This window comes from Polistes dominula, unplaced genomic scaffold (assembly GCF_049000335.1).
Source record: "Polistes dominula isolate Pdom_NZ unplaced genomic scaffold, Pdom_raw_medaka contig_75, whole genome shotgun sequence".
Classification (NCBI taxonomy): domain Eukaryota; kingdom Metazoa; phylum Arthropoda; class Insecta; order Hymenoptera; family Vespidae; genus Polistes; species Polistes dominula.
Window position 1 is genome coordinate 2510993 of NW_028301003.1, and position 24953 is coordinate 2535945.

General features: G+C 26.8%; 2 protein-coding genes across 3 annotated transcripts in view; one reads left to right on the top strand and one right to left on the bottom strand.

The window, feature by feature from the left end:
• The first annotated feature begins 102 nt into the window (after positions 1 to 102).
• Tango10 (transport and golgi organization 10) lies at positions 103 to 6007 on the top strand. 2 transcript variants are annotated; one of them, XM_015327088.2, is made up of 4 exons: positions 103 to 354; positions 462 to 684; positions 787 to 927; positions 1004 to 6007. In XM_015327088.2, exons 2-4 carry the CDS (start codon positions 586 to 588, stop codon positions 2264 to 2266), a joined length of 1503 nt encoding a protein of 500 aa, XP_015182574.1. In that variant the 5' UTR covers positions 103 to 354; positions 462 to 585; the 3' UTR covers positions 2267 to 6007. The 2 variants fall into 2 exon arrangements, with proteins under 2 accessions (XP_015182574.1, XP_015182573.1); XM_015327087.2 differs by having other exon boundaries at positions 104 to 354; positions 462 to 705.
• Positions 3810 to 24953, bottom strand: part of LOC107069621 (uncharacterized) — a 34291-nt gene continuing 13147 nt past the window's right edge. Inside the window, 9 exon segments of the mRNA XM_089174015.1 lie at positions 3810 to 7905; positions 8336 to 8793; positions 8796 to 9680; positions 9922 to 10081; positions 10514 to 10661; positions 11322 to 11439; positions 16553 to 16787; positions 18264 to 18343; positions 19626 to 20089. Coding sequence (XP_089030141.1) covers positions 8431 to 8793; positions 8796 to 9680; positions 9922 to 10081; positions 10514 to 10661; positions 11322 to 11439; positions 16553 to 16787; positions 18264 to 18343; positions 19626 to 19985 — 2349 coding nt within the window. The 5' untranslated portion in view covers positions 19986 to 20089 and the 3' untranslated portion in view covers positions 3810 to 7905; positions 8336 to 8430.

Genomic DNA, 24953 nt, shown 5'->3' on the forward strand with positions numbered 1-24953 from the left:
ATGCACCAATCAGGTGATTAGATTTGCAGTCATTCATTGTTACCAATGCACCAATTAATTGATTAGATTTGATTGTAGATGGCACAATTGTACCATCCAATACATTATCTGAATTTTTATTAAAAAGAGACGTAACAAATAATCTGATAATACTTTTTAAAAATAATAGTCATTTTTGTCAGTAACTAATAAAGTTGTAATAATAATTAATTTATTCAAATAAAAAACAATATTGGTAAAACAAAACAAAAAATAATTATTGAAAAATAAAAAAACATTTAAAAGCTAAAAAAAAGGTTTGAAAAAATTAACAAAAAGAAACATTGATATAATGGTTTCAAATTAAAAAAAACAGTGAGTTTGAAAATTTATTATATTAAACTTTTTAAAAATATGTTAAAATACGCATTTCAAATAATTTGTTGTTTGTATATAATTAATCAAAAAATCTTGAAATTTAGATGCAGTCAAATAACGTGAACAAGTCATTTGAAACAAAAGTAATGTATCATTAATTATTAAATATTAGATACATGGTGTAAAAAGAATAGCGAAGACTAAATAACAGTGAGGAGACATGTGCAGATGTTACGCAGTACATTTAGGTGGATGACAGGTTCTTCAAATATGGATTCTAATAAAGATAATGACAGTCTCACCATCAGTGAGATTAAAGATGAATCTGTAGGTTCTGATTCTATAGAGGTTAATAAATATTTTCATTGATCATATATTTATTATTATTTTGTCTAATTCATATTTGTTATATTACATGTATTTTATTAGGTGGATAATTCAAAAACAGTTTTATTAAAAATAGCAACATTATATGCAGAACGTCTTATGAATGATATATGTTTGGTTGTTGATGGAGTAGAATACCCAGCACATCGTCTTATTCTTTGTGCTTCTAGTGACGTTTTCCAAGTAAATATATATGATTTATTTGGATGATTCAAACACAAGTCCTATAATGGTGTTAATCAATTTGTTTAAATCATAGGTTATGTTAATGAGCCCACAATGGAGCGAATCTCAAGAAAGTAGAGTAACATTGCAAGAAACTCCTCAGTGTGCACCTATATTTAGTGAATTTTTGCGATACTTATATACTGGTCAAATAAGAATTAATCATGGAGTAGTACTCCCAATCTTATCTTTAGCAGATAAGTATAACGTTAAAGATTTAATATCGTTGTGCCTTGATTACATGCAAGATCATATCGCTTTGGCTGCAATACATGGCACATTGGTATCATGGTTACAGTATACTTCTAATTGTGGTCATCGGGATATTACACAATCATGCCAAAATTTTATTAAATGGAATTTAGAATTAGTCGCCAAAACGTCAGACTTTGGTAACTTTGATCTTGATATTTTAGTGTCTATGTTACATCAAAGTAGTTTAGTTATAAAGGATGAAATGACACTTTATAAGTGTTTAGAATCGTGGTTGGTTCATCAGGCTAATAGATTAAAAAATCAATTGTCGCCGGATGATTTGGAAGCTACGTTGAAACAATTGGTAGTTGATGTTATGTCCCTAATTAGATTTCCTATGATGTCACCTAGACAATTGGCAGAATTATTATTATCACCTTTAACCAAAAAGTACAAAGAATTTTTTGTTGAACGTATGTCGATAGGAATGTCTTTTCATTCTGGACAAATAGATAGAGTTAAGGAAGTTTGTTTGAACGAAGAAGATGGTTGTTTGTTATTCGAACCAAGACTTTACACAGTCGACACTTGTAGTTCTTTACTAACGATAGAAAATTTTCATGAATTACCATCTTATCATACAAGAACACTTGTATTTTCCAGTCATTCATGTCTGGCAGAATATGCCGGTGACAAGGCATGCGAATGGGTTGTTGATATTTATCCTAAAGGTGTTTGGTTCAAAAAATTTTTCCTTATCGTTTGGCAAGGTACCGTTGAAATGCCAGAACACGTCAAACGTTCTGTTAGATTGTCTTTAACTTGTAAAGAACCACCGGTCAATGATGACACTGATATGAGAGTTAAAATAGGTGTTTTAATATATGGTCTTCAAGATGGAGTTGAACATATTGCAAGAGTGACTGAAATTATACATAGATTTAGTACAAAAGAACGTGTTCTCAATTTGGACGATTTATTACCATTTGAGGAACTTAATCCTCGATTACGTACTATAACTGATAACACAGTATCACCATTCTTAGTTGGGCCCAATAAAGATACACTTAAATTACACATAGTCATTTCTCCAGCTAATTAATGTCTGTCTTAACGAATATTAATATTCTATTGTATTAGGAATATGTTTGAGAAAAACATCAAACAAATAATATTTTCTCTCTATCTCTGTCTCTAGGTAAATATGTGTTCTTTGATATCAGATAATTTCTTTTTTTTTATTTATAATTTAACGATTTTTTTCATTGTTAAATGGGTGACCAATTAATTTAAGATGTATTTAAAGTAAGATATTCAACGTGAATCATTGTAACAGATCTTGTTTGTTTGTTAATTATATAACATAGGGATATCAATTTTTTTTTTTTTAATATATTTTTAATAAGAAAAAAAGATATATTTAAATTAATATAATAATTTTGATCTATTTTATGTATTATACGTAACGAATCACAGTAAAGTATATATACCTATGTATATACATCTTATATATATATATGTATATATATATATATGTATATTAGTATTATTAAAGTTTCTTGTTTGAAATTATGATTTTTATATTAGAAAAAAAGCAAACAAATAAGATTAAAGATAATAAATAATAACTGCACAATTAATAATTAAGTATATTATTGTGATTAAATCTGAAATCAATCAAAGTATCAAAAATTTGAAATATTAGAAATGACAAAAATATCGTCGATGTACATAATTGTGTCAAAATAAAGAAGATAATTCTTAGATCATTTTATGAAGATAAAATAATAATGTGAAGTATTTTAAAGCTTTACGAGAAAAAATAGTACATAAGAAAATAAATCCCTTGACTGTTTATGTAATGTTTGAAATTATATAATTAACTTCCTAAATGGTATTCTATATTCTTCATTCCTATTTTACATAAATAAGATTTTTCTCATATTAAATTTATGTATAGAATATATAGATGTATTTAACAAATATTTAAACGTTAAATGAGATCTGTATTTTTGTTTTTTTTTGTTTTTATTGTAATTATTACACACCAATAAGTTTGCGAAATAATAATCTTAATTGAATTATGTAGAAAACTGCCTAAAAAGAAAATAAATTACGTGTAATAAATTTCATTCTTAAAGACAACATGCAAAAATGCATCCCCCACAGTCTACTGCTGACTATAGGTGACATCCAAAAAAATCTTCTCTAGTCTACTGTAGACTACTGGTGGTATTTTAATTATGCTCTGCATATGTAGAAAGGTTCAAGGATTCTATTGATACCTGATAGAGGTACCTACGTCAATTTTTTATGGGTATAATTAGTCTTGAAAGTTAGCATTAAATGCATCACCCGCAACCTATTGCTGTTTATAGATGGCATCAGAAAAAATCCTCTAGGGTCTACTGTAGACCACTGGTGGTATTCAAATTTTATTCTGCAGATGTAGAAAGGTTTAAGGATTCTATTGATACCTGGTAGTGATACCTACGTCAATTTTTTATGGGTATAATTAATCTTCAAAGTAAACATTATGCTAGTGCCACTCATGGAAAGTTTAATGGCAACATAAAATTAGAAAAATAAAAATAAAAATTAATATTTAATTAATTGGGTATGAAAAAATATTTGAACAAACATCATTTACTTTTTGACGTGATCTTTATTTGCTAGAAATCTTTTCAAACGGAAAAATCTGATTCGTTTATCGTTTAACATAGGAATAAATTCATACTCTTTATGGTTGCCGCCATTATAATTCAAGTTGTTTTGTCGATGATTAGCAAATAAATAAATATCAAATAATAGATTGTAAAGCAACGCAGCACCATAGTAAATTGCAAAGTTGTACGATTCGTCACACACACACACACACACACACACATACGTTCAAATTTTCGTAGATTTTCTCTAACGAGTACAAATGATACTAATCTTTGAACGGATGACCTCGACGAAACTCTTTGAGAATTTATAATTCATTTTTATACATGCACTCAACACATGCACACATACATACATACATACACGCATACAATATTCTCTCTTTTTTTATTTTGCACAAGTAAAACGCCGACAAACTTAGCGTCAGTTTAACTTTGTTTTTCTTCTTCTTCTTCTTCTTTTTCATTTTTATCACACACATTTTTATTTTATAAAGATAGGAATAGCTACGGGGCATAACACGATATATTTTTATATTTATATTATATATTATATATATATATATATATATTTTTTTTATAAGTATGATTTGTTAGTACTCTTTGACGAATTAATTTTTATTTTTTAATTAAAATGGGATTAAGTTAATTAATGGCATAGAAGAAATGCAGAAAATGATTAAATTTAAATATAATATCCTTGTATATTCGAAAAAGTATTATTATGTTCAAAAGAAATAAATAAATATGAAATATATTAATCCTTTGAGTGTTGAATACTGTTAACTAAAATATTTTGTAGCAATAGAATAATTTATTATTCATTAAATTCTAATAATAAATTAAAGTTTTTGTTTCTGAATATAATTTAATTAATTAATATAAACATAACATTATTTCCGAATGGCACCAACGTGGAACCATCGGCATTTATCCGATAGTTTTCGTATGGCACCAACGTGGAACCATCGGCATTTACCCGATAGTTTTCGTATGGCACCAACGTGGAACCATCGGCATTTATCCGATAGTATTCGCATGACACCAACGTGGAGCAACCGGTCGTCATAGACGGACATAGTGGTCCAGATAGACCACTCTGGTAATTTTTACCAAACGCATATATGCGTCCATAGCACTCTAAGGATTAATAAAAGTAAAATATTCGTTTACTATCTAATATTTTTCTTATTATACTCATAAAATTGTATATTACAAATGGCGTGTCCTTAGAAGAAGGGATGAGTTAAATTAAATCACATTTACTGCATTTGTTCTTTCCATTTAATACGATGTCTACTTTCTGCATTGATTTATATCACGAATTTTATCGTATATATAAATGTATTTTGATAAAAACAATTATATGTGTGTATATATATATATATATGATCAAGGTTAATATTTGTTAAATAAGAAATTGATTAACGTTTGAATATTGAATTTCGTGATAAACGTGAAATGAACATAATAATTATGTGCAAAAACAAAAAAAAAACAAAAACAACAACATTTTATGAATTCGTTAACTTTTGTTAATCCTCTAAAAAGCCAATTTATTGTTTTTTTTTTATATTTAAATAAAAATTTGTTTTTTTTTATTTCTTATATTTTACTTATAAAACATGTTGTATTGTAAGATATTGTTGAAATAACATTAATACAGTCCCTGTATAATATAATATTATTGTTTTATATATAAAGTATTAATAAAAATAATAAATATAAATTTTTCGTTTGAAAATAAATATGTAAAAAAAAATGATATTAGTATTAATATTAAATATAATAGTATAGTATAATTATAATAATAGTTATGTTAGTGTAATAAGTACTCATTTTTTTGTTATATGTATTATTAATAGTATATATACTCCCTGTATACTATTATTATTATTATTAGTACATTAATATTAATATCGCAGTGAATACTAGATTAGTATTACTTGTGTGTGTATTAGTTTAAATATTAATATACTACTACACCACAAGTAATATACATAAATTAGTATATTATTTGTAATAATAGTAATAGTTGTTGTAATAATAATAATTATAGTAATGTATTCGTATAATTATACTATACTAAAATTTCATAATTAATATTTTAAAATTCACTGTAAATTTCTGATATGAGTTAACAATGAAATTAGCAATAAAAAAGATTAAACAACAAATTTTTTTTATTACATAATCACATGCATTTAACATATAATATGGCTTTGTAGAGGATTAATAATTATAATAATTAATATACTCTTATCTTTTTCAGTTTCTTTTCTTTTCTTTTTTTTTAACCCTTAATTTTCCTTTTTCTCTTTTTCTTTTTTTTTATATTTTTATTTTTATTTATTTTTATTTTTCTAATTTGAAGTTAGTCGTAGCACTTGTGCGTATTTCGTCAATGTCATTTAGCGAGTCACAAATAGGATACTTAATACGAAGAATGTCATTACTAAAAAATAATTATTGAAGTAATCAAAGTGGCACGATTTTCAGTATCTCTCTATCTCTCTCTTTCTTTCTTTTTCTATCTTTCTCTTTTTTGTTATTTGTTTATCATTCATTAGTGAATATCAATCATTTCTTCACTGACTAGAATAAATTTAACTAACATTTGCTACAATTTACAGTCAGTCAGTCTGTCTCTGCGCATGTGTGTCTATAATGATGATTTAAAAATTGTATTTTAAATTTGTTTACTATTTTTTTTTTTTTTTTATTAAGATATCATTTTGTCATGGCTATTACCATAATCTAATAGTCTTTAAGACTGGTAGTTAGTAATAGTAGCAGTAATAGTTTAGTAATAGCAGTAGTTAATAGTAGAATTATTGATACATATTGCAAAAAACTGGACAAGTAGTTTACAGCTGCTAACTATTGTTATTATTATTATTATTATTATTATTATTATTATTATTATTATTATTATTGTAATATCAGAGGCATGCAAGGTACACGCGATGAACGTTCTAATTTGTTCTCTTTTTGTTTTTCTCTTTTTCTTTCATAAGTACAATGAACAAGAGAAATTTTGTTTATTTTTTCGTTCATCTGAAAGCAAATTAATTAACCCTTTTGACTGCCATCTTGAAATCATATGTTTTGTCTAGGACGCCATGATACTTTTATTATTCAAAGTAATATAATAATAAATTGATGTTAATAAAACAAATTGTAATTGTTCAATAATACACTTTTTATTTCAAAAGTAATTAACTTTGAATTTTCATTTAGTTTTTTTTCTTTTTTTACAATTGTAAAAGATTCATACGCTCTGGTCACCAATGACCAACATGGCGTCTCAGGAAAAAAACATGGTAGTCAAAATGTTTTAACTAAAAAATATCGTACTAAATTATAAAGCAAAATCAATTCACGCTTCTTTCAATTTATATTGAATGAATATTTTGTTTCTTTTCAATATTTATATGAATAGTTTAATTATTTTCTTTTTTTCTTTTTTTTATGGGTGACCGTGAGCAACGATGTCATATCACGATAGATCATCGTTAAGCCATTCTTTTATTATTAATATCTTGGTTTCGCTCTCTTATTCTTTTTCTTGCTTTTTAACAAGAAATCATGCTCATTGATTGTTTTTAACTAAAAGGATAAAAATAATAATAATAAAAATTAAAAAAAAAAAATGTATAAATCACATTCGAAGTAGCGCTAATGTACTAAAGACACCATTTTGTTAATAGGTTATACAAGATATCTAACTCATTCGATCAATATTTGCTGCTGACCATATCGCAGTTGTCATCGTGCATGCATTTGCATGACATTTATATTATGCAATGTGAATATATATTTGAATATTTCACAGAATAGTTTCTTTTTAAATAGATTACAATTTTTTATTCGAAATTTTTTTGACTTTCTTTCTTTCTTTTTTTTTTTGTTTTTGTTTGTTTTATTTTTGTTTATTCTTAATATTCGTATCAATAATTTTTCCCTTTTTTTTTCTTGTTCTTTATTCCTTTATGCGGTCAGCAGCTGGTAAATTTCATGCTACTTTCTTCTTGTTGGTTTTCTTGCTGCGAGGTAGAGTAGCGAAACTTGTTATCTGAAAACAAAATGGAAGATGACATCATTTTGATTAATCAATTAATACAAATTATGTTTTATTAACATTAAGAAAATAAAAAAAATAAAAAAAATATTAGGTTAGCAAGTAAATAATTGCGGATTTTGCCGATAGGTGGCTTTTTAAACTCAACAATGACTTAATTACCAACCTAATATATATACTAATTTAATTACTAATTTGTGTAAATTGTATAACAGCACATGACCATCACATTCTGTTAACTATTTCAAATGTTGTTTTCTCTTCCTTTTTTTTTCACACACAAATTTTAGAAAAAAAAAAAAAAAATGGTTAACATGCAATGTAAATGGTAGAACACGTTAATGTGTTTTATGTGTTAAATTTATCTAACACACAAACATTAGTTATATGTTATGAAATTTGTTGAATTCTTTCATACAATTACATTGAATCAACTCTTCGTTTTTGCCATGTTCCAGAGTACTCTAAAGTGATTGGTAGAGTCAACAAAAATAGGATAGGATTAAGGAATTGATATTTTTAGATAGTATCTTCATTAAAGTAAACTTTCCTTGAGGCACCAGGTGAATGTGACATTTGTGGTATTAATATACGTTTTACTGAAGTCACTTTTGCATCAGAATTTTCCATTTTATCAGACGAAGTATCTTGATTACAGTTATCAGAAGTAGAATCTTCTGATTTATTGTTGTCAACATTACTTGTAATCTCATTGGTTGTAGTAATATCTTGAGAACCAACGCTGACAGATCTCGATCTGGAACTATATTCAGAAACAGATGGACTGGTGTCTTCATCTTTATTGGAACCACTTGAATTTTTGTGAAAAGCACCATGAAATATATTTTTTGGTATTGATAACAGTTTGGTGATACCATCCTTGCTTCGTTTCTTTTTTTATTTTTTGTTTGAGATGCATGAGCTATAAAAACATCTTTAGCATTGTTAACAGTTGAGAAAGTCTTCACCATGCCAGTTTTGATCACCAGGGTTGCTTTCAATGCATTTTCAGATTCAGTGCTATCCGAGAGGACATCGTCTTGAGTTAAAACAGGTGCCTTGGGTGCCAATTTTTTATTATATTTACCAGCACGATCATTGCAATCTGATTTACTTCGAGTTACATTTGTCGTTGACCAAATGTTTGAGGAATCAATGTTTTCTAAATTTCCTAAAGATTCTGCTTTGTCTGAGATTAACTTATCAATCTGATTTAAATTTTCTTCAGATGATACCAGCTTTGTGACAGTTTTGTGTGCGCTATTTAAAAGTTCTTTCAATTCGTCTAGTTTTTCTCGACAAATTTCATCCTTGATTTTATTAATATCCACATTGGCGTCAGTTGTTTGAAAAGAATTTGTAATAAGTTGGGGGGTCATTTCATTATTCTCCTTATTTTCCATATCTTTTTGTTGAAGATCTGATTGTTCGTTGGACGATGGTTTTGTTAAGATTTCACTTGATCTTTGACAATCCGTCAAGTTGTTGTTATCTATTTCCAAAAGTTCAGTCTGAGGTTGTTTATTATCAGTTTCTGATGATAAATTTGGTATGAACCAAACCTCAGACTCTTCAGATGATGATGATTTAGATTCATCTCTTTCATTTAAATTATCTAATAACTGTTCGTTGCTATCAGACTTACTAATCATTCGATGATCATCGTTCTTATCGAGAAGTAACAAAAGTTGATGAAGTTGATCAGGAGTGAGGAGGGTTAATGGCGATGGAAGAAGAAGGTCGTCGTTCTTGGATTCCTCTTCAGCATCCTTCAAATATCATAATCGTTGAGTAGAATTTTATTTTTCATGTTCTTCTGAATCGTATGAAGATAAAATATGATGAAACACGGTGTCATAAGTTATGACACAATGTTTAAAACAAATCTCGGACGACAAATAAAACGTAAAAAAAAAAAACAAAAAACAAAAGTTTTCAGAGTGACATATTTCCAATATTTTTCTAATAAATGTTTCCAATATTTTTTTATGGATTAATTGAAATACCAACCTCTGGTGTCTTTTTTGCTGTCGAACGAGGCTTCACACGTGTCCTAGCTCCTACACTTGATGTTCTAACCAAAGCATCACCTTGGGATGCTATTCGATGAGATTGCAGTGCTTCACCACTGCTGTATCCGCTTGATATATCATCGGAGGACCTGATATTACTGAAATATTATTTATTTATTAAAATTATCATTATTGTTGAGTGATTTGTTTCAAATCTTTGCACTCGAGACCCTTTTTCGTTTGAGCTAACCCAATAATTCGAGATAACATTACTCAAGATGCATCCTAGGTGTTTATCAGGACACCTGTCACAATAATATATTACTTCTGGCCTACCTCCAAGTGTATTACGATCAGAGCAAACCTTACAGTCCCTTTGCAATTCTTTAAGTATATCTTAAAAGAAAAATCTTATCACAAATCGTAAATAAGCAGATAGAGTAATCAAAGGACTTGAAATCAACCGCCGGGCGCCGTATCGGCGCCGTTCGAGTTGTCACACTTAAATCTGCCTGATGCTAATTCGGCGTCACTCGAGTGCAAAGGGGGAGGGGGGGTTAAATATACATAGGTAATATAAATTTGCATACGTTAAACTAGCTATTGGTTCTCTAGGCCTTGGCTGGATCATATCAACGTCTACTTCAGAAAAGTACATTTCTACTCTATTGGTACTGGATTGAGTCCTTCGTGGACTGTATCCTCTTCTTCCTACGTGTTCTCTTCGGCGAGGTTCATCTAAAAATTATATCAATCATATTAAATATACATTGAAATATAAGTTTATCGATAAACAATTACGCACAAGAGTCAGCGCGTGATAGATGCCGTATATATCCGGCGCTTGTACGTACAAGAGTCATCGTCGTGGTAGATGCCGGATATATACGGCGCTCGTGTACACAAGAGTCATTGTGTGGTAGATGCCGGACATATACGGCGCTCGTACGTACAAGAGTCATCGCGTATTAGATGCCGGATATATACGGCGCTTGTAGGCACAAGTAATCGTCGTGGTAGATGCCGGATATATGCGGCGCTCGTATGCGTAGGTCATTGTGTGATAGATGCCGGATATATATACGGCGTTCGAAGCAAAATGGTTTAAACACGTTGAGCGCCACGTCAGTCATTGATGACTGACACAAGATTTCACATTGAGCGCCACGTCAGTCACGAGTGACTGACGCTAGACCTTACGTTTGGGCCACGTCAGTCACGAGTGACTGACATTAGATTTTACGTTTAGGCCACGTCAGTCACAAATGATTGACACCCAACTATTTATTCAATACAAAGAAACGTCTGTGGCTTGACGGGAATTTTCGTAAAAATTTGCGTAGCGTGTTAAACGTGTTGGAACAAAGTATACAGAATACAAAATATAAAAACAACAACCTTCCATGTCAGTCTCGTCTTGTGGTTCAGGTAAGCTTCTATTATCGACATGTTTTCCACCAGTCAAATCACTCAAGCTATAGCTCTTCCTCAATTGTTGAACTAATCCACCGCCCCCCTGAAAAATATAATCATCATGAAAATGATGAAAATAAAAAGTAAAAATTGTTTATGAATGAATGACGATGAAGAGACATTTTATTTATTTATTTATTTATTTTTTTTTTTAATGTAATGATTAAGAAAATAAAAAAAGAAAGAAAGAGAAAGAGAAAGAGAGAGAGAGAGAGAGAGAGAAAGGAAAGAGAAAATGGCAAAAAAAAAATTAAAATCTTACCAACCAAGAAAGGATGTTAATGTGTTATCTGGACCGTCACCAGTGCGAAGGTAGAAAAATGTCCGATGTTTTTTTATTTTTTTTATTTTTTTATTTTTTTTTTAAATTATTATTTTTTTTTTTTTTTTTTGAGGGTGAGAGAGCAACAACGTTAATAAAAGTCTTCTCTTGTTCGTTTTCTTTATCCATAGTTTGGCTAAAAAAAAGCTTCAATGCGTCCACGTGATGATAGATTAACCATCTTTGCGTTAACATTTATGATATTCATGTTAAAATGAATTATTTATTATTATTATTGTGTTCGGTTTGAATCATCAGCCAGAGAGAGAGAAAGAGAGAGAGTCAGAGTCAAGTATTATTATTATTATTATTATTATTATTATTATTATTATTATTATTATTAAAAATGACTTTTTTTAGCGAACAATTGTCAAACGCAAATATTAATTAAAAATTATATAGAAAAAAAAGGTAATAGAAATATAAAAAGCATATATGTGCGCTGTGCAAGAGAGAGAGAGAGAGAGAGAGAGAGAGAGAGAGAGAGAGAGAGAGAGAGAGAGAGAGAGAGAGAGAGAGAGAGAAAGAGAAAGAGAGAGAAAGAAAATAAATGAAGGAAATAAAAGAGTGGGTAAAAAGATTGTTTGTTGTTAACAAAAAAAAAAAAAAGAAAAAAAATGCTTTTTATTTGTAGGAAAAAATGATTAAAAAATTGTTGGTTTGTTTTGTTAAAAAAAATCATCCATTTATATTTCTTATCTTTGGGGGGTTGTTCGCATATTTAAAAAAAAAAAAATTTCTTACATAATAGGAAAAAAATGTGATATTTCTTTCTTCTTCTTAATTATATATATATATATATAATTAATAAGAATTTATATATATATATATATATATATATATAAAGGGTAATACAAAAAGAAATTATATATTAATATTATTATTATTATTATTAATATTATTATACTAAAAATGGTAACACGCACACACACACGCAGTTTGTATAATTATAATTAATTATTATAAAACTAAATGTATAATTAAGAACAAATTAATTATGTCGATCTTTCCTGCATATACGATCATTTCATTTCATTTGTTTTGTTTGGTTTTTGTTTATTATAAAAAAGAAAAAAAATAATAAAAAATAAAGGCACAGAAAAAAAAGAGACTTACATAACTAATATTACTAATTTCTATTCGTGTTTTTTTTTTTGCGATTAGTTCATATACACATGTTGGATTGTGTAACTAACATACATGTGTATATATATATATATATGCATGTATATAAAATCGTTCGTTCATTGTGTTTCGAAGAACAGAAGAGAACAAATAATCATAAAATCTGTGGTTTGTGCGCATTGTAACGAGTTACATTAAAATTTCAGACTTTAAACATGAGTTTTTTTTTTTTTATATATACATACACAAAATACATATGTATGTATGTATATACATATATATATATATATAATCGGTAACTTTCGTATTTACTTAATCGTAAATTAGATAACAGTAGATAGATAAATAAAAGAGTATTTTTAAAAAGCGTAACATGATATAATTATTGCGCTTCTTTTTATTTTAACTACCTTATTATTATTATTATTATTATTTTTCTTTTTTTAACGCATATAAGTGCCGAAAGTAAATTATTGGCACGTAGTACAGTCTAGATTTTTTTTGATATAAAGATAAATCTGTAAAAAGGTAAGAATACGTTGATTATTTCAATGGTTTTTTTTTTTATCGTAAAATATTGAAATATTGGTTATAAAGCATATTATAGTTTAAACTAATTAAAAATATGTAATAAACAACACTCCTTGTATACTTCATTGATCTAAAAGATCCAACGATAGAAAATATTAACCCTTTGCACTCAAAACCCTTTTCTCTAACCCAAGCAAACTCGAGACGATTTCATCAGCCCAAATTAAAGGAAACATTTGACATGTACTTTAAAGTGACATTTATAAACAAACAAACGTATATACAAAATCATCAAATTTCATTCAATTTATTTATTTTTACATCAAATTTGAGAAATATTATACTCTGTAATTAATTTTTGTATTGATATTTCGTAAAACTCAATTAATATACTCAAGATGCATCCTAGGGTGTTTATCAAGACACCTATCACAATAATATGTTACTTGTGGCCTATTTTCAGGTGTATTATCATCAGTGCAAACCTTACAGTCCCTATTCAATCCATTAAGTATATTTTAAAAGAAAAATGTTATTACAAAACGTAAATATGCAGATAGAGTTAACAAAAGACCTGAAATCAGCCGTCGGGCGCCGTATCGGCGCCTCTCGAGTTGCCACACTTAAATCTGCCGGGCGCTGATTCGACGCAACTCGAGTGCAAAGGGTTGCATTATTGATGAAAATAAATTCATTTGATATTGTTTAAAAAACATCAATTATGTTTAATATATTTTATGTATTATTTCTTTGATATATTTAAAAAAAAAAAAAAAGTGAGGTTAATATCCGATTAATTAGATTAATAATTTATATGAGGAGTGTTGTTAATTTTATTTGTTTAAATTGTCATTATTATTGTTATTATTTTGTTGTAGTATTTTTTTGTTTGTTTGTTTAATTTTGAAATATACCAAAACTAACCATAAACCTGTTGTAACACCGTAAAAAGGTCAGGTGTGTTTCTTGTAACAGTGAAACGATCAAGTTTATACGAAATTAAAAATAAATAAATAAAAAAAAAAAAAAAGGAGAATTCTTGTCATCAACAATAAAACTGTTGTTATTGTTGCTAATGAAATTGTTAGTAGACTATTTATAGGATTTATTTTTTAACATTTAAATATATATATATACAACATTTTGATTTTTTAGGTTAAGTTCGACAGTCCTATTTGTTTTCGATATGTTTTTTCATTCTCCCATTTTTCTTTTCTTCTTCTTTTTCTTCTTCTTCTTTTTCAGTCTGATTTGTCTTTTATTTATTTATTTATTTATTAATTTTCTTTTTTTTTATTCTTTCGATTCGTTAAACCTGAAATTCTGTTCTTCAAAATGGTTCCTCTTCATTGTATGAAGCGTTGTCAAAAATATTCATCTTTGGAAATAATATTCAGTCGTTCCATATTCTTCATTGAAAAATAAGAATTACATTCAAGTTGCATCACATGCGCTATTGTTGATTACTTGTCATTTTTTTCTTCCTTTTTTTCTTTTCTTTTCTTTTTTCAAGTCTTCTTCCATCGTGCAGCCATTTTAATCTGCGATCGATGCTGCTTCCATGTTGTTTTGTTGTTGTTGAAGTTGATGTTGCTGAAGTTGTTGTTGGCTGAGCTAAAATTCGCCAGATATTTCATTGGCTCGATTTAATTTGATTAATTTGAAATTTTTTTTATTTATTTTTTTTTATTTTTTTTTTTTTATTGAAGTTTCTGTTCTTGTTCTCTCATATTTTTATTATTATTACATATATATATTTTTTTTTTCAAATTTTAATATCGTTGGATATTCTTTTTTCTTTTTTCTAGATCGATCGAGTATACGAGAAGTATTGTTGTTTATAAATAATAATTATTAGTATTATTATTAATTAAGAAGAAGTATGCAGTTTTGTTAATAAACACAGCAACGAATGAGAAACAATATTATGATGTTTTTGATTTAAAAATTAGTTTTGAAAAAAAAAAAATATACGAAACATAGGTTGTTTGTTTGAAGTTAAAATTTTTGATGATATATATATATATGACAATGATGATGATTATTATTATTATTATTTTTTTTTTATGCCTCCTTATGATGATTCATGTCTTTTATGACTATATTGATTTGTTTTTTGTTTGTTTGTTTGTTTTTTTTTATTTTTTTCGTTATAAAGGGTGATATCGGATCTGCAATCTTGTAGCGTGCGAAGGGGGAAGCAGGCGAGTTTAACGAAAACAGAAAAATCATGAACAAATATACAAATGATTTGTGATTTAGCAATGGCTTGTGTGTGCATGTGTGTATGTGCTTGAAAAAATTTAAGCGAGGAGATTAGGTTTGTTTGTTCCTTTTTTTTTTTTTTTTTTAGAATACTATTATCCCAATCACAGTCATTTTTAGTTAATGGAATTTAACCCCTTTTTTCACAATCAAAAGACACCAATTTTGTTATTTGTTTTTTCGAGTCATTGAACAATGAAAATAAAATTAATAAAATAAAATATAAAACAAAAACACATTGCCGCCATTTTGGTTTTAAATGGTTTTCGTTTAAAATATAATTAAATTAAAAATAAAATATAAAATAATTATATAATTAAAAATATAATAAAATAATAAAATAATAAAATAAAATATAAAATAAGAAAGAAATTAAATTCAAAGCAAATACATTGTCGCCATTTTGGTTTTCAGAATCCTATTAAACCAATTGTTGCAACCAATTTTTAGATTAATTTTTAATTCATTTAGTTTTGATTTATAAAAAAAAGGGTTAATATATGGTGATACATAAATATAATGAAACATTAATTTTTAATTAAACATATATAACATACAAATTTATAGGTTAGAATGATGACCATTCTCGTAAATGAGAAACAAAGGACGTATGAATGAAACAATCTCGATAAAGTTAATACAAAAAACAATTTTCCTTTAAAAAAAAAAAAATGAACAACAAATTATTTGTAAACCTTTTTGTTAAATATAAAACAAAAAAAAACATACAAAAAAAAACGTGAACGATAGAAAAAAAATAATTTGAAGCTACACATCTCCTCGCTTATTATTTTTTGTTTTTGTTTTTGTTTTTAAATCTATGAGAAAAAAAAATTAATGATAATAAAAAAAAAAAAAAAAAACAAAGAAAAAAAGAATATTACAAAGATAATAATTGTATTTTATGGCTAACCTTGATAGCGGTTTGCATGAGTACAGTCGTAGCATAATTGACACCCCTCGTGCCCAGATGTAGGACAGCTTTGTAACCCTGTTCTGTGGCACGTGCAAAGGCCTCGTCTATTTCAGCTTCGTGTCGTGTTAATGCGGGATGTACGAAGCGTCGATATAAAATACTTGAGCCCTTAGTCGTTGGGCTCAACAACCACAGCACCAAAATTATCTTGATTTCATAATAAAATGGGAACCTAAGTGATGACAATGACAAATCAATTTACTAATTTATTTTCTAATATATAACAATGTAAATTTTGTTTCTTCTTAACCTCTAATCTTCAAAAAGTACTTTAAAGTTTGTCTTGAAATTTTTGACAACAACAAAGTTGGCATTAGAATACAGTTAGGTTTTTATTAGAGTTATTTATTTAGAAAATAAATAATTAATTGAAAAAAAAAAACACAGAAAAAGATACGCAAGTAAGTTCAGTGCCATCTGTTGGTCATAGATTTCGATAAGTGCGTGAAACGTTTGAACATAACCTAACTTTTATCTATACAACGTCATATTTGAGCTCAATTCGATGCAAAAAAATGATTGAATATTATTTAAATGAAAAAATAAACAAAATCAGGAAAAAAGAATTTTAAAAACAATGCACGAATATTCAAATTATGTCTATAGAATGAATAAAAAAACTGTAAAACATTAAACATTGCATTATTACGATTTAAACCCTAAAATTTATCGAAAGAAAGGAATAAATTAGAAAATAATTAATTAATTTATAAAAAAAACAACAGAAAAAGATACAAGTAAGACTAGCGCCATCTGTTGGTCATAGATTTCGATGAATGCGCGAAACATTTGAACATAACCTAACATTTATCTATACAACGTCATATTTGGGCTCAATTCGATGCAAAAAAAATGATTGAATATTATTTAAATGATAAAATAAACAAAAGAAAGTAAGGTTAGGAATAATTTTCTTTTCTTTTTGATCCAAACGATGAAAGAATGCAGAATAAAACAAATTCAAGCGTACAAAAGAAGAAGAAAATGCAAAACGTTTTTATATATAAAAAAAAAAAAAAAACCCAAACCAAAGAGAGTGAGAGAGAGAGACCACCAGAAATATCCCAGTTTTTAGTTTAATTTTTTTGTTTGATTTGTAATTCGAGCACGAAGAGAGATTTGGTATGAGAAAAAGAAGAAAAAAAAAGATGAGTGAGAGAGAGAGAGAGAGAGAGAGAAAGAGAGAGAGAGAGAGATGAGAGAACGCAGCAAATGGTAAAAGAAGGAAAATAAAAAAAAAAAAAGAAAACAAACAAGAAATGAAAGAGAAAGAAGGAGAGAGTTAGGGCTGATTCCTCAGAAGTGCATGTAAGCCAATATCTATCCAGTCCGAAATTAGACTTTCGGAATTCCCTGGTTGTACCGTTGAAGAAGAGAGTATGAACCATGCGGTCTTGTCGGTTTATTGGCCTCGTAAAATCTGCTAACTATGATTTTCCTGGCGCCATATTACTTTAAACAATTTTCAAATATATTTGCTCAAAGAATTTTTAATCTTCCACTCCCCCCCCCAATTTGAGAATACCACACATCCTGTTTTGATTTGAATTTTCTTTCCTTTTTTGTTATTTTTTTTTTGTTATGTTTAATTTATGTATCTATTGTATTTGAGATGAGAAAGGGGATGGATGAGGACTTGGATTCTTACCAAAAACTAAAAAATACGTCCGTGAATGTCTCTGCACATGTGAACAGAGCGAATACGATCCAGTACATCATCCATTTGACCTAAACAAATAAAAAATATTTACAAATATTATTTTTTATTTAATTCAATGATAATTTGTTTTGTATATTTAGTTTGTTTTATATTTTTTTTTCAGAAGTATACTATAGTTAATAATTAATTTAATACTCAGATTGCAATTGAACAATGCGAATAGATTTATTTGATTTTTTATTTATATTTTTGTATTAGTTTTGTTGATTGCAGTTGATTAACTTTATCAAAGTTTAGATTTATAATGTAAATTGGGTTCTTTTTTTGTAGTATGACGATGATATTCTTCAGAAGTATACTATAGTTTATAATTAATTTAATACTACTTAAATTATTTATACTTTTGTATTAGTTTTGTTGATTGCAGTTGATTAACATTATGAAAGTTTAAGTTTTAGGTTTATAGCGTAAATTGGGTTGTTTTGAAGTATGATGATGATTATACTGCATATTGGCATTAATTAAACAATATAGCTTTTATTTGTATTTCCATTGTACAATTACAGATAAAAAATAAAAAAGAAATAAAACAAAAATGAAATGTTTGAGTATTAAAACAATGTTCTTGCAGTTGATTAATAAAATTACCAAAGTTTAGGTTTGTTTATTGTATAAATTAGGTTCTTTTTGTAGTATGACGATGATAATATTGCACATTTGCATTAATTAAACAATATAGCTTTTATTTGTGTTTCCATTGCACAATTACAGATTAAAAATAAAAAAGAAATAAAACAAAAATGAAATGTTTGAGTATTAAAACAATGTTGTTGCAGTTGATTAACATTATCAAAGAGTTTAAGTTTATAAATTGTAAATTATAATTGTAAATTGGGTTCTTTTTTTATAGTATATTTTTTTGTATTAATTTTATTTTTGTTTTCATTGCACAAATGTTTCTTTTAGTTGGGACAGATTTACAAAAAAAAAATAAAACAAAACTGAAGTGTTTGAGTATTAAAACAATGTTGTTGCAGTTGATTAATATAAAATTATCAAAGTTTAGGTTTGTTTATTGTATAAATTGGGTTCTTTGTTTTACAGTATGTATTTTTCTTTGTAATATAAATTTTTGTTTTGTTTTTATTGCATAAGTGTAATAATTAGTACAGATTTAGAAGAAAAAAAAAAAAAAAAGAAACAAAACCCAATTGGCTTAATTTTGAGTATTAAAATAAATGATAGTTGGTAGAAATTTAAAAACAAAACCGAATTGGTTTTATTTTGAATATTAAAATGAATGATTTAAATAAAATAAAAATGATTGTATTGAAATGAATTGGTACTCACATATTCTTTCACATTTTGGGTGCGTACAGCTTTGTAGGAGGCATACGCGGGATATAAAGTACCAAAGCCTAATCTGAAAATTGGATACAAAAGTATATAAGTCAATGTTTTGGGTAAAACAATAGCAAGTAGGACCACAAGTATGCCCAAGTTGCATAATGTAACACGAATAGGAAGCCTATCAACAGAATCCTGTGCCCAAGTGATCAAATGTTTCAGAAATATTCGCGTTAGGTTTCTTCGATGAATTGCAGTTATTTGAAGGTCCTCTTCTTCATCGTCATCATCATCATCATCATCATCAATCTTATTAATCTTTCTTGTTCTTTTTAACATTAACTGATCATTTCTATAATCCATTTTTATTTTGTTTATATTTTTATTATTTGATTTCGTTTTCTTCGCTTGTATTCAAAATTCTTTGTCCAAATCGTCCGATATTTTCAATCCGATTCGATATTAAACTGCAATGTTAACAAAAACAACACAAAATTAATCAATTTATATAAAAAACAAGTGTTTCTAATAAAATGTAAAAATGCGCTTACGAGAAAGAATTGGAAGAAAATTTAAACAAAACACACATGAAGAAACTTAAAATTCGTTTTACAATTTTACGTTTGATCAAACGTAAAAAGAAAACAATAAACAAATGGGATTATTGTTGAATATTTCAATGAAATTAATTGGGGTATCACGAGGACTTGTTGAATTACATTCTTTCAACCATTTAAATGGTTACTTTTGTATTTTTTTTTTTTTTTTTTTTCCCCCAATATAGCACAATGCAATTAACTTTTAACAATCATCTTGAAATTGTATCGATGATTATTTGTTCATCGATGATATTTTCTCTTTTCTCTTTTGTGTTTAAATAATAAATTTTTAATTCCAATGAAATTATATAATAATTGTAAGTATGTAATATTTTATGGGGGGTTTTTTTTTTAAACAAAAAAATTATTATAACAACCAATAAATAATGAAATTGTTAGACAAAGTTTGAAGCTGAGTTGTTCACTTGGATGCCTCCAGTCAAAGACTAAACTTGTAACCCGTGATGATCTGGCAGGCCACGCGTCACACACACATGGATTATATACACATATACACACTTATATGTATATAAGGCATATGCACATAGGACATTGAAAGAGAGAACACACAGGGCCAGAAGAAGATGATCGTAGTCACCAATGTGTGTCCAATGTGTGTGTTCAGTAGACTTCTATTTTCGCGCTTTTAAAGCCGTTGTTACGAGCTCAGTTAAGAGTAAGAGAGATAGAATTTCTAATGAAAGATAAAGAGAGAATGAGAGAGAGAGAGAGAGAGAGGATTATACAGTGTGTGTCAGTTGATTTTATAAACTGAACTGGAGGATGTAGGCAATTTATTGACTGTTAATTGGGCACCAACTTATTTGGTGTCTATTCTTTTCGAATTAAATGACACTGACTTGTTAAATAATAAGAATATTAGTATTAGTCAGATATATTTTATTGGTGCATGAGTGTGTATGGGGGTATTGTCATCTTATGGTTCTAAGAAAAATAATGTGAAGATAATTTGTTAGATTTTGTTTTAGAAAGTTTGATGGAAATATCAAATTGTATGTGGCTTATAATTGTGAAAGTGGGGTGGGTGGATGGTTGGGGGGTGATTGTAAGTTATATATTTTAAGCAATAGATATGTAATTAAGTATATGGTAGTATAAATATATAGTTAATATATATTAATATATATATTAAGTATATAGCAGTATAAATATATAGTTAATATGTATTGTATTATATACTATATTAAATATAGTTACTTACTTGACTATATTAATTATATTAATTAAATATTAATTGAATATATTATAATATTATAATAAATACTATATTAACTAAATTTATTATATATTAATATATATATTATAATATTAAATATAGTTACTTACTTGACTATATTAATTATATTAATTATATTAATTATACATTAATTATATATATTATACTATTATAATAAATTATATATATTTTAATAAATACTATATTAACTAAATTAATTATATATTAATATATATAATAATAATAATATATAATATATTACCTAAATTAGTTATATATTAACATATATTATAATATTAATATATAAACTATATTAAATGAAATAATAAATATATATATATATAAATAATATTCCCCCGTGGGGGTGGCGGGGAAGAATACCCCCTCAGTAATCCCTGCTTGTCGTAAAAGTCGACTAAAAGGGAAACCCAGGAAAAAATGGATAAAGAATAACAAAAAAATATATAAATAACAAACATATATATATATATTATCTAATTAAATATTAAATATAAAAAATAATAATAAAATGAATTGTTAATTTGCATTGGATGAACATAGGTGTTGGTAGTGTTGGGTTTTTTTTTTAAAAACGAAAGACCTTTGTTGGAATTTAAACGATGCATGTAGAAATGAACTGCAATGATCTTGACCTTGGTTAATATAATACTCACACTATCTTATAAATACTAATGTAGAACTTTTCCGTGTTACGAGTATATATATACTCGTAATATACGAGTATGTATATATATATATATACATACACACATACACACACACACACACACACACACACGTTTGTTCTAATAAAACTAGAGACTTTCAATGAAAGAAAAACATTTATGTATGTTTATAAATTTATAACTTAAAACTTTTTTTTTCTTTTTCAAATTTCTAATTCATAAATATTGTCATCGATCTTTTTTTTACTTTTACACTGTTTGTTTTTTCTCTCCATATTTTGTATAAACATAATAATAATAATAATAATAATAATAGAACAAATGGAAAAGCAATACGAAGTAAACGTATCGAATATCTTGTGTGTGTGTCACGTTCGTCATATGCAAATCATTTGATTAAAAAAAAAAAAATAAAAATGAGAGACAGAGAAAGAAAGAAAGAAAGAAAGAAGGAAGGAAGGAAAGAACAAAAAAAAGTGCATTTGAGGACGGTCGATTATGCAATTGTAACAAACGCGACATTGATAACTATCATCGAATTACCTGCGACGCATAATCGCACGTAGAGTTTTGTAGAATTGTCATCGTGTTCATTCGATGAACACAATTCGAATTGAATCAAATATAATAATTAATTATTAAAAAAAAAATATATATATATATATATATTAATTTATATTTGTCAAATGAAATAAATCAAAATATAAATCAAAAGAAAAAATATATCATGAAATTTGAATGAATTTCAATGAAGACGAATAATTGCATAATTTAAGAAAAAAATATTCCCAAAAAAATACACAAAAAAAAACAAAAAAATAAAATAAAATATATTTATAAATAAAGGATCATTTTAAATAATAATAATAATAAAAAAAATACTAGGAACCTTATTAATAAAAATTTACTCTAGGAATATTAATAATCAAAAAAAAAAATACTAGGAACAATGGTATTCCCCAACGTTTGATTAAATAACTGAAATAACATTTATCGTAGGGGAATTTTTTTTTTTTTGTTAAATAAAGAAAAGAAATAAAAAAACAAGGAATATATTTTAAACCATGTCATAATGAAGTCATTGTTTCGTTTAAAACACTGCACACATTGCATATTGTTAGTTAACCCAATTACCGTATGAATCCCATCATGTTATACGTGTGTATGTGAGAGTGTTTGTATGGTAAATTTAAAAGACCTCTTTGATGATTAATTAGCACTCCATTTTAATCCAATGGCCATTAAGATTAAAATAGAAATAAAATAGGAGTTTATAAAATGGGATTTAAATAAAAAACAATAAAATGTAATATTTTTAATAATAAAACTTTTGAAGTTTTGTTAAACGTTAATGTCATGAACGTTTTTATTAGCCAAGAGTTGAGAATGTTGTTCATCTAGTTCATCAACGATGAGCCAACCAACCAAACCAAACCAACCAACCAACCAACCAACCAAACCAACTAAGCAACCTCTGACAAAATTGTCGTAATGAGGACACGTTTGTGATATTTTGAGACGAGGACGAGAGGTGCATCAACCTGTTCCTTGGACAAGATTCTAATACTATATATATATATAACCATTTAAACTTTAGATGAAAATATCTAACCTAGAATGATATTTGATTTTTGTCTCGTTGATGCATAAATTATTTTTCTTTTTTTTTTTTTTAAATAGATTATTGGTTAAATTAATATTAATATGAGTTAACATGAGGAAGAATTATTATTTATATTTTTTGAAATAATTTATCTATGAAAATAATAAGAAATGTTAAATTTGATTCGATAGTACAATTTTTTTGTTTTTTATTTAATTTAATTTTATTTTATTTTGTTGTTCAATCACTTTTATTTTATATTATTTTACTAGCTGACCCGGCAAACGTTGTTTTGCCATATAAATTATTTCTAGTGAATATTTTGATAGTCAAATAAAAAATTAGTAACTTATTGTGTGTGGGGAGGATGTGGTCTATGCTTGAAAGAGGAAAATGGCTGTGAACAATGACGGCCTATAAAAATAACAAAACACCAAACATCCATTTTTTTTAATTCATTGTACTTTATTATTTTAATTAATATATTTATAATTATATATCTATAACTAATTATAACAATAAAAAAAAAAAAAAACAATCAAGTTATTGACCACCAAGGGTTGAAAATTATTAAAGTACTAATATCATTATTAAAAAATGGGGGTTGGTTGTAGAAGAGTGAAAATTTAGGGTTATATGCATTTTTTAATGCCAAATCATAAAAAAATAAAAATAAAAAATTTTGTCCAAAAAATAAAAAAAAAATTTTTGGGGTGGACCACCCTTCTCACTTAGGGGTATGAAAAATAGTTTACGTCCTATTCTCATACCAACCGAATATACACACAAAATTTCATAGAAATCGGTCAAGTCGTTTCGGAGGAGTTTGACTACTAACACTGTGACACGAGAATTTTATATATTAGAAGAAGATTATATTTTATTGTACAATTAATTAAATTTCATTTACTTTTTAAATTTAATTCTAATCATCATTGCAATCATGAAATTTATTTAATTTAATTTTATTGTTTAACTTTTGTTAGGATAAATAAAAATAATTTGTGTTCTTTTAATTTTTTTTATTGATTTATTTTGTTATATTTAGAATAGTGTATGAATATTGTTTGTATAATAAATTGCATGCTGATGAGTAAGCCAACTAATTGTCCTTCATAACTATTGTTACAATCACGTGACATTGAAAATAAAATTTACTATATCATCATCTTCCGCATTGTTATTTTGTTATAATTAATTATAAAG

Coding starts and splice junctions, on each gene's coding strand:
- Tango10 (XM_015327087.2), top strand. CDS start 586: ATGTTACGCAGTACATTTAGGTGGATGACAGGTTCTTCAAATATGGAT. Junction 706..786: donor TAGGTTCTGATTCTATAGAG/GTTAATAAATAT, acceptor GTATTTTATTAG/GTGGATAATTCAAAAACAGT. Junction 928..1,003: donor CTTCTAGTGACGTTTTCCAA/GTAAATATATAT, acceptor TTTAAATCATAG/GTTATGTTAATGAGCCCACA.